The 10,638-nt window shown below is 45.4% G+C and overlaps 1 protein-coding gene across 2 annotated transcripts; it reads left to right on the top strand.

Moving 5' to 3' along the window:
* Positions 1–763: 763 nt before the first annotated feature.
* On the top strand, positions 764–10,174 carry pou2af2a (POU class 2 homeobox associating factor 2a). Of its 2 annotated transcripts, none has more exons than XM_026192517.2 (5): positions 764–1,012; positions 1,910–2,010; positions 6,669–6,708; positions 6,807–7,114; positions 8,815–10,174. In XM_026192517.2, exons 1-5 carry the CDS (start codon positions 853–855, stop codon positions 9,250–9,252), a joined length of 1,047 nt encoding a protein of 348 aa, XP_026048302.1. In that variant the 5' UTR covers positions 764–852; the 3' UTR covers positions 9,253–10,174. The 2 variants fall into 2 exon arrangements, with proteins under 2 accessions (XP_026048302.1, XP_080144896.1); XM_080288770.1 differs by lacking the exon at positions 764–1,012 and adding an exon at positions 1,401–1,669.
* Positions 10,175–10,638: the final 464 nt, after the last annotated feature.

The raw sequence follows: 10,638 nt of genomic DNA on the forward strand, positions 1-10,638 counted from the left end.
GCAGCATCGTTTTTGTTGGATAATACTGGAGCTTTAAGGGCAGCCCAGCACTGTGGCACCAAGTACAGCTGCTGTCACCACATAAAGTCACACTGTGTGTAAGACCTGTGCATCCAGAAACCTTTACTGTGTCAGATATTAAACGTCGCAGGGATCACAGTGAACACTCAGACGCAGCTCTGGTGTCTCTGAGTGTCCACCTGAGGACTGCATGCAAATCCAAGCTGGCAGAAGTTGAGCCACTTTAATGTTTAGCTAGTTTATCTGACTGCTGTCTGTGTGATTATGAAGTCATGCACATCAAATGTAACCAGGTTTATCCTGTAAACATCACACAGTATGGGCAAATTTTCATTGACAAGTAATGAACAGCCAGCGTTCCAATCAGCAGACACAGAAAGTTTAGCAGAGCAGAGAAGGTATCCTCCTCTTTTTAAACACCAGGTCTAGACCACTCAGGGTTTTATACAAACACAGTGAAGGCTTCACACAAAAAGGTGCCATTATTTTTCAGTTATTTGTCTCAGGGAGCCCCAACCATTTATCAGCAGGTGGACATCGCAGGATTGCATCACACACCTGCAGCTAGAAATGAAGAGCAGCAAAAAGAAAATATGGAAACAACGTATCCTCTGGAACTGTGCTGATGACAAATGGCTGAGGGGAGGAGCGACTGAGCTGCTTTACAGCCTCTCTCACTCCCATGCTCCTGATGCTTCCTGACCCTAATCTTGACTGCAGATGCAAATAGTCTAAAAAACGTCCCCACCAAACATTTGCATTTAAACAAATAGATAAAGGTCATTTTGAAAAGCTGCCTCCTCATGGTTGCAGTGTGAGGTGGCATGTTCCATGTGTCCCTGCCCTCCTCACAGCCTGATTAAAGCTCCTATTGCAGCACGCCACTCAGTATGGTGCTGCACTCCTGGATCTAGCTACTACAGGCAAATACAGCAGGGGGAGAACAGAAAGGCCTCTGTGTGTGTGCGCATCAACAGCATCATGGACACAGGTAAGTGTGCTATTATTATGCTGTTTTATACATAATGGAAATATTGAAAAATGTTTGGTTTTACTTTTACAGTGTATGTCGGGTTTTTTAAGGGTTTGTCTGGTTTTGTGTGAGATCGTGACGGAGGCTTTTATTTGAGTGGGAAAAGTTTCTTCAAAAAGTTTCCTGCGCTGATATTGATGAAGCTGCTCGTGTGTGACACGTATCAATGAGGACTAAATGTCTAGTTTTAAGAAAACTCTACAGATGTTGACACGAGGAGGTCATTTCTGAACGTTTTAAGGTCATTTCTAAAAAGGAAAAAACAACCTCCTCCAAAGAAGAGTTGATATTTTCAAGAATCTCACGTTTGTGCAAAGTTGGGCCTTATCTAAAGGATCCATTCAAAAAGCTGGGGTCTTTTACATAAAGATTTTTGCATGCAATTTCCGTTTGCATAGTAAAGTTTGCATTTTCATTGAGTTTCTACCTCTGCTTCCCAGGAATGTGACCAAATCACACCAACACACACGTGAGATTTGTAGAGGACTATTTAATATATGACACGATGTGCCGCCATGATGCTCGCTGGCATCGCCTGCCTATTCAGTCGTGGCGCTTCTTTGCAGTGTAGTCGTTCCTCCGTACCACCTAAGCCCTCTGGAGTGTTTGCTTATGGTGAGGTTTTGGCAAGAGTTTGTAGTTAATTGCCTCTTTTTAGAAGTCCATTTGCATTGACCAAACCAAAGGCAATTTCCATGACATTTACACACCAATCCCAAAGAGTCATTCGCCTATATGCATAAAACTGTGAAGCATTCAAATGACCACACATTTGTGGGAATGGATGAAAATTTGTATGACGTCGTGTTACAAGTTGAGCTGCATCACTCATGTCTGTGCTCTGTCTGTCTGCAGAATATTCTAAGAGAGTGTACCAGGGCGTCCGAGTGAAGCACACGGTCAAAGACCTGCTGGCAGAGAAGAGGTCCCGGCAGACAAACGGACCCAGATACAGCGTGAGCACCACGTCTTCTAAACCGCCTGTCTCTCCCTGCTTTACTTTCCTCTATCAAGCCAAACGGCACAGCTGACCTTCTCTTAGCGACTGGGAGGTTTTCTAAAAACAAAAAAACTCCTCTTGTTTACATTGAGGCTCGTTTTTGTGCGCTAACGATCCACGGTGGATCCTTTGACCACCTGTACCTCGCTTGCAAAGCCATTCTGTAAATAGCCGAGCACTGTGCGTGTAGAAAGAGACACGGAGCACAAAAACTCATCCTAACCTCACAAAGGAGCGCTAATACAATGCCTGCAATGCTGTAGGCCATGATCTCCCAAAAAAATCCACAAAAAGGTGGAGGCAGGGCGGGGGGATTTGAGGTGGACAGGTAGCACAGAGAAACAGAAGAAAGGGCCCGTGCAGGAGACTGCCTATGCAAAGTTTGATCCGTGCACACCTGCCAGCCGATATTGTCCTGCGCCGTGATCAGGCCACAGACAAACCTCCTATTGTTGTCTCAGACACACACTTTCTCACACACATGCACACAGAGAAATCAGGCTGTGCTTCTGTGCTTTAGACGCCTGCTCGCACACGCAAGACTGCCTTTTTATTTTCCACAAACCGCCTGTCAAAAGGCTTTTACAGGACACTGTTTGTTTTCTGTGCTGGCACGTCCACGCCATACACTCGCTGATGGCTCGAGCAATGGAGGAATTATGTCAGACAACATTGGAAGATGCCAGCAGACGTTTCCTCTATCTGCTGCAGTGCGGTGCTCATTATAACATTTTTGGCACAGGTGTACTTTTGTGTGTGGGTGGGGGTGGGGTAAATTCCTAGCACGTAGGCTGACATTATCACAGACAGAAATTCACTCTGTCGCTGGTTCTTAAACTCTTTGTGTGGAGGCAGAGCTGCCATAAAAGATTAAAAGTTTAGCTTCATTTGATGCTGAAGGACAGGTCGTTAACAACAACAAGAAACTAACAGAACTATTTAGTCTTAATCAGAGCCGAGATGCTGTTTAGATTGTGTTGCAGACGTCCTGTGACAGCAGAAGAAGGCGAGGAATAGTCTGGATTTTATTTAACGTCAACTAATTTTCAATCAAAACTGAAAATGGGAACAAAGTAATCAAAACAAATCAAAGCTGTTATTAAAAAGTGGTGAAGAGCAGCTCTGCGAGATTGGGCATCGTCTCAGAAACAGACGACCTTAATCTAACGAGCTCCACATCCAGGCTGTGTGGCTACCGCACACAAGTGTGACAGACTGTACGCTTTTGTCAGGGCTCGGTGAATCGACGGGAGCTCCAGAAGCTATCTTCTTGCTTTTATTACTTCCCTTAAATTTGAATAACAAGCTAACACCTGTGGCATCATTCCAATTGTTTTTTCAGTCCGTCAGCATTTTCGCTTTTTTGATATTACAAACTGAATCGAGCGAAGCCTGCAGGCGACGTGAGCTGTGCACGTCACACACAGGGGCAGGGATAGCTCAGTAGGTAGAGTGGTGGCCCCATGATCGGAAGGTCGGGGGTTCGACTCCACTGAACGGCTGCCCTGAGGTACCCCTGAGCAAGGTACCGTCCCTACATGCCGCTCCCCAGGCGCTGCGTTGGTGGCTGCCCACTGCTTCACTGGGTGAATGGGTTAAATGCAGAGGAACTAGTTCCCTATGGGGACTAACACACACATGTGTAACATGGCTCGCTCTGCTCACGTCTATCAAACGCTCTTCGTTCTGGCCTCGTCTTTAAGCTCCCCCACTCTCACAGCCACTCCAGCATCCACCCGTAGGCCACATTTACTCATCACTTATATGCACAATAGCATACTTGTGGAGAGTGATGAGTTTTATGACTTCCTTGAGAATCCCAGACTCTGATGGTGATGGTAATAAATCATTTCAAACATAAGTTGTCTGATGGGAAAACGTTCAACACACCTTTGTTTCGTTTAATACAGCTGAGCAACCGTTCTTTAGATAACCAATAATCCACCAAATCTCCATACGTCGTCTCTTTAAACTAACGTTTGGCTACTTTTTGTTACAATATTTATCTGTTAGCCTTAGCGCTCCTTAGCTGTCCATGTTCGATTTAAGCATTTTTCTCATTCATTTATGAATTTTAATCCATCACTCTTGGTTAACAATTTATTCCAATAGTTGTCCATTACCTGTGGCTAACTGTCGGCTCAGGTAATAGGACGTGGTCAGTGTGTAGTCCCTGAGAAACAGTTGTTTGGGAGCAGTTGGCCTTTAATCCCACAAACTTTATTTAACTGTGGACTCTATAGCTTATTGTTACATGTTATGTTAGCATGTACAATATACCAAAGCATGTCAAACAATAGTCTCCTTTGGAGACAACGAGGCGTGTAAAAGAATCTTAGTTGCTACCTCTGCGTTCTGTTTTCATGGTCAAATGTGGTATTATGCAATCATTGGGCCAAAAGAATACAGCATGGAGGCAGTATGACAGGCCATTGTCTGCAGGTCTACAGTCTGCTTTCAGTGTGGGCTTTACTGTGTGTTTATAAATGATGGTTGTAGAGCTAATAATGCACAGAGGCACACAGTAACTAAAGCCATTCCCGCCCTTGTGTTGGCTTGTGCTGCCTTTTACCTGGGAATAAAAGGCCATTGAAAGATAAGAGCAAACTCTGACCACAGTCTCCTCATGTTGGGACAGCCAGACAGAAACTATAAAGCTCTTACACCATTTCACATCAGCAGCTTCTCTTTTCTGACATGTTCTGTCGAGCTAGCGTGTCCAGACATGTTGCTATTACATAAATGAGCCTGGGAACAAATCAAAGTGTGACATGATGCTGAAGAGACATCGCGAGGTGTACCGGGGTGAAAGCGCTAATGCTAACAAACAACACAAACTCACTCTTTGTGTGTGTGTGTTGCACGAACAACATGCAGGAGATGCTACAACACAGTGCAACATGCTGGATAAAAAGCAAACAATGAGCCAGGAAGAAATATGGATCAAGTTTCTGTTTAAAGTAAGAAAATTTACACAAAACAGTTGTGCGTGTTCGATTTTAAAAATATGAAATGGGCTGTTTTAAAAATATCATTGTGTAACATATTTTGCATAGGAAGGAAGAGCTTTTCTGCGAAACAAAGCTAAATAAATCTATCGTTAGTCAACGCCACGGCACAAATACGCACACTACCTGACTGTCTGAGCTTGAGCGAGCTGATTTCCATAGGCAGCCTTCAGAGATGCACTGAGCCATACCTGGGCCACATGAGGAAGTCTTGGCACTGGCAAATCACATTCAAATTTAACCCTCAAAATTTGCGTGCGTCCCAGCCGACATGGGCTTAATATCAACTCTTTCATGTTAGCAATATGCAAACCAGAGATCCTGCCAAACCTTGTCCTCTGTGTCCCTGTGCTGCAACTCTCTGACACGAATCTGTGTCTGCTTTTAGAGCAGAAACAAACTGCAGTGCTGTGTGGTCAACAACATCCAGAGGCAACCAGGTTCTCTGAGCCTCCAGTGACAAGCGTACCAAAGATGACACAGCAAACAGGGCCGCGTCATACATGGTGAACACTGGAGACCAGTGATGCAGGTCCATCAGCAGCGTGACTCCAGACTTTGAAATCCTGTCAGATAAACACTTATGTAATATTTCACATTAGTGCTCTGTGGTGAATGACCAACAGTGTGTGAGTCCTTTAATGTTACGCAGCGAGTAAGAGATCTGACTGTGTTTGCAGCTTTGTTGATTCTTACGATTCTTATTTTGCTCCCTCAAAGGTCTCGTCTATAATAAAAACTACTTTTTGGCCTAACTCTGTGCTTTGGACAAAGGCGGGAAACAAACTACACACTCTGGGTTGGGCTTACGGTTGGGGTTGTCACAAGTGTGGACTTATGGATGAAAGGGGCTGTTAGCATGTTTCATGCTGGTAATACCACAGTTAGGTCAAACTAAAAGTAAAGGTCTGTCTGTCCGAATAATGAGTGTGAAATTTGTTTGGAGTTTAAATTTGAGGACCTTTACAAAGTGCTCTGTAATATTGGTGGCATTGACTTAATTTCAAGAGTTGTCATCCATTACTTTAGGTTTGCTGGTCTTCCTGCCTCGCTGTGCTCTGCTGCTGACACTTTGTATCCGTACGAACTCAAGAGGCCGTTTCCCTGTTGAAGAGCAGTTATTGACTCGGGCTTACAGTAAGGGCTTAAACATTAAGCCAGTGACTGATCCCTGCAAACATGATGTCCAGCGTCTATCTCAGGCTGCATCTTACATATCACGTGGAGACGGGTTATAAATAGAAGCATTTATGTGGTTTTGGTCCAGCTGCAAATTCATACAAGGCTGATCTGAGCAATCGCCCTTAGCACCAGAGAAACTCAAGACCAAATACACATTTGTGTTGTAGGATGATGTTTCATCCTTCCTTCTTCACTCATCATCCCGTGACATGTCTGGGTTTGTTTTGTTTTTTTGTCAGCTGATATGTTTTAGGGCCAACAAACATCTGTTTAGAAACAACAACATTTGCTTCTAAGACAAAAGTGTTGCTGTAACAGTGTTAACTGCTAGACCACAGGAACCATTTTCAACAAAGAAGACAAGTATCGGTGGAACTCCATAATTCATATATAAGTAAAACCTGGAATGTCTCTGTTTCTGCAGGGAGGATCAACCACTCCGCCATCATTCGTCCAGATGCCAGGTGAGCGTCCTCTGACCGAGTCTGCCCCCTGAGACAGAGCAGGGTGTCTGGAGTCACTGAGTAACAATGATAAAGGCATTTCTGCTTCTCCACTTCAGGTGCCCACATGCTGCCCAGCTACTATGGCATAAGAGGACGTTCCTTCATCTCTGACTCAGATTTCTGCCCATCCACCAAGCAGTTCTCCCCTGATGTCTATTCCTCCACCCTTGGGGGTAAGCCTCTAGGCTGTGAGCCCTCCACCATGAGCAGCTACTCCTCGCTCATAGACAGCTACTACCCAGAAACCTTTGGTGACTACCGCAGCGCCGCCACCTTCTCCAGCTCCGGCGGGTCCTTCCTGCCCTCGTCAGCACTGTCCTCCCTGCTGCCGCCCTTCGGAGGAGAGTCCTCGCATCTGTTTCTGGTATGAATCAGAGTGACGGTGGCACGCTGACAAAACAAAGCGCATGTTCAGAATAACCTTCGTGGATTTAAAAACGGCAACACAGAAGTTCAGCGTACCTTTTTAGTTACTGTGAAACATAAACATATACTCTGCGTGATGTTCACATTTTTCAAGTGTCAGCCAGCTGACCGACAGCTACAAATGTTCCTGCAGCTCTGATCATAGTCTCTGCATGCCTGGTATTTTCAGTACAAAGTTCCTGTTGTTCTTCCTTCACAGCTGAAAGAGGAAAGTTTAGAAGCTGTCTGCTTTATTTGCCAAACTGAGACCTCCGTAGTCTCATATTAGCTTCAGATCAACTTTGTCAGTGCAGACTGATTTCCCATCAGCTCCACTTATGTTCAGTGTGAAAAATGTTTCTCTGTTTTGAAGAAAAATCAGTAACTTTGTTCTGACAAGCTAATCTATTAACATGGCGAGGGACACGATGCTGCTGAGTGTAAGAAGACTCAGAGCTCGAGGATTTCAACGATACCAAGCTGCAGTGAAGAGCAGGAACACGCTGAGACAAGAGGAACCGAAAGAACCAAGTTCTATTGGTTATTTCATGCATTTGGATTTGGATTTAATTTAGTTACTTTAGTCACTAGTGAGATTACATTTTTTAAATCCAGTCCACACAGCAGGTGCGACGTTGTTAAAGAGAATGCTCTGTGATCAACATTAGGCTCTGTTAGTGTCTGGGCTGTGAGTCACTTCATGCTTTCACTTTAAATAACTGTTGGCCGACTAATTTTCCATATGCAAAATTCTTTTCCTTTTATCGTTGTTTGTGTCGACCCCCTGAGATTTATGTGTTCACCGGGGTCGGGGTTAGGAACTGCTGCTCTACAGGGCCAGCTTTGACACTTCAGCTGAGAGTACTCGAGTACAGTGAAGGACGTTCTTCTCGTAGTGGAGCATTTTTAAATGAGCAATCTTTCCACCGCAGTTCGAGATGAAAAAAGTTCATTTTTTATGTGACGTTTTTGTTTGACTGGTCACTGACTGCACAGCTAGAGCCAAGAACATTCAGCACAGGACAGTTATGCTAGCTGTGCACTGCTGTTTAAAGAAAACTCTAAAATATAACAAGACTAACAAGGACATTTAATAAGTGGAATTATTGATAATCTTGCGGAGCTATTTGGGCCCTAAAGTCAAACTTTTAGCAGCAGTCACAGAGGCGGCGTGGCACCGATGACCTTCATAGTACGCCTGCCTGGTCGTCATCCTAACTGCACTGATGGCGTGTATGGAAGTTTTTAGAGTGAAAAACAGACATGCTCCTCGTTCAGCCACATTTGCAGTTTGTGCTCTGATGTTACATTTTTGCACACCATTGGACAGGGTGGGCGGTGTGCCTCGACCGGACTGCACAGAGGATTCTAGAAAAGCCAAAACCAAAACTGTATTCATGGATAGATCACAAATACACTTCAGTTACTGAGATCCATTTAAAGTCCGAGTTCTAGAGTGGTCGAGGTTGCATGTCCGCAGAGGCTTTCAGATGTGCTCGCAGGGCAGGGAAGTGAAACAAACGTAGTGAAGGAAATAATGCGACACTACAGGAAACGCTCTCGTTACAAAAGGTCTGCTGTGATGTTGGGGACTTTGCACTATCTGATGAGGAAATAAATGACTGATTCATCCTTTCCTCTGCTGTCTTCCTGCTGCAGAGAGACTCGTGGGAGCAGTCTGAGCCAGTATCTCAGGTGGAGGCTCTGTGTCAGGACAACCTGGCCTCCGTCAGCGTCCCACCCTCCATGCCCAGCCCCGAACCTCCAGGGAGCCCCTCCCAGTACCGCTCTCCGAGCCGAAGCTCCTCCCTGGGCCCCGTCTCCAGCAGCCAGCCCTACACTCTGCACTCTCTGGAGGATGTCCACTATCACCCTTTAACCTCCACCAGCACTTACCCCACCACACCCTCCTCCTCCTCCTTCCCCTGCCCTCCCTACATGAGCAGCCCCGTCACAGATCTGGTGACCAAGATGGTGACGGAGGAGGCGGCCGACGGCCACGGCAGCCTAACCCCCGGCGCCGAAGCTCATTCCTCCTGGGCTAAGGAAGAGGGGGTGAGCGCCTGGTCGCCCTATGAGATTCGGAGGGCCTACTGACTGAATTCAGAAGATTCAGACGATTTTACAGACACTGATGAACTCAACACTGCTGTAAATTCTTGGGGAGGTTTTTCCAAGAAAATTTCAATGTCAATTTGCTAAAAATATTCAAATTTTAAAGTGTCCCTGTTGTGCTCATTCCCTGTACCCTTGCACTTTGTGCTCAGCTCTTCATTTCACCCTCAGTTGGAAACACGCTGTGTTGGCTGCTGTCTCTGTGAGACCCTTCAAAAGCATCTGGGTGTGATGAAAGTGAGACAGTGCTGAAATGCTCTAAACCGCGGAGTCGGAGCTGCTCGATGAACAATGTGGTAAAACCATTTCTTAATTACTCCAAGCATCTGAGCATATCCGACAATATATACATCAAGAAATATGACTGTACCCTCGTATCTGTTAACCAACACATTTATCTGTAAGACAGCAAAGCTTAGCCACATCAACTGCACACTTTGCTGGCACTGAAGGGGAGAGGCTCAGGTGGCTGAGGGGAATGCAAGGCTTCTCATTTGAACTCGCTCCAGGTGTCACATAGTGACATAGATGAGCCACAGAAAAAAGAGTGATGAGGTTCATTTTGAAAACCACGTGAACAGAAAAGCCAGACAGGGGGCACACAGGGGCACTTTAACCTGTTGGTGGCCTCATTCTGCCAAAGGTCCAGTAGAATAGCACGATTTCTTTTTTTTACCACTATTTCCCGTACGGTGTGGACGTGATCACAAAGCATAGCTTAACTTATAAGGCTGGAGTTAAAGAGCGTATACCAAAGCAAGGATAATGGCTTTGCGGGCGTATATTCTGAGGATTTTGTTTTTTCATAATGTGTGAACATGCTGCATCTTAATCATTGTACCCTGAAGGTTCCTGTAACTTCAGGCTGTAACTGTTATTAAACTGCAGGCTACTGCCATTTGTACGACCCGGCTAAGTGTGGTGCTTGAATGCAGAGGTTGTCTGGATTTACTGGGAATGAAGCAATTGTGATGCTTCCCTTCTGTTCGGGTTTATTTATATAGCTTCAAAACACACTGACAGTCACCTTAAGACTCTTTATACTGTAAGGTAAATGCCCTACAGTATTCTGGAGAAAGCCCAAACGACCCCCGTGAGCACTTTGGGGAGGAAGGGTATGAGGGAAGGATAAACAGCCTTTTAACAGGAAGAAAGGCTGATGTGAGCAGATGGGCGTGAGGGCAAAGAGAAAAGAGGATGCCATCGCCCACGTCCTACACACCACTCTCAGCCACGTGGACAAGAAACAGGGTAACTATGTGCGAATGCTGTTTGTTGATTACAGTTCAGCGTTTAACACAATAGTGCCCTGCAGACTGTTCACAAAGCTGAGGGATCTGGGACTTAACAGCCGTCTGTGTGCATGGG

Source organism: Astatotilapia calliptera, chromosome 14, assembly GCF_964374335.1.
Source record: "Astatotilapia calliptera chromosome 14, fAstCal68.1, whole genome shotgun sequence".
In the NCBI taxonomy this organism is placed as follows: domain Eukaryota; kingdom Metazoa; phylum Chordata; class Actinopteri; order Cichliformes; family Cichlidae; genus Astatotilapia; species Astatotilapia calliptera.

Coding starts and splice junctions, on each gene's coding strand:
- pou2af2a (XM_026192517.2), top strand. CDS start 853: ATGTGTCCCTGCCCTCCTCACAGCCTGATTAAAGCTCCTATTGCAGCA. Junction 1,013..1,909: donor CAACAGCATCATGGACACAG/GTAAGTGTGCTA, acceptor GTCTGTCTGCAG/AATATTCTAAGAGAGTGTAC. Junction 7,115..8,814: donor AGTCCTCGCATCTGTTTCTG/GTATGAATCAGA, acceptor TTCCTGCTGCAG/AGAGACTCGTGGGAGCAGTC.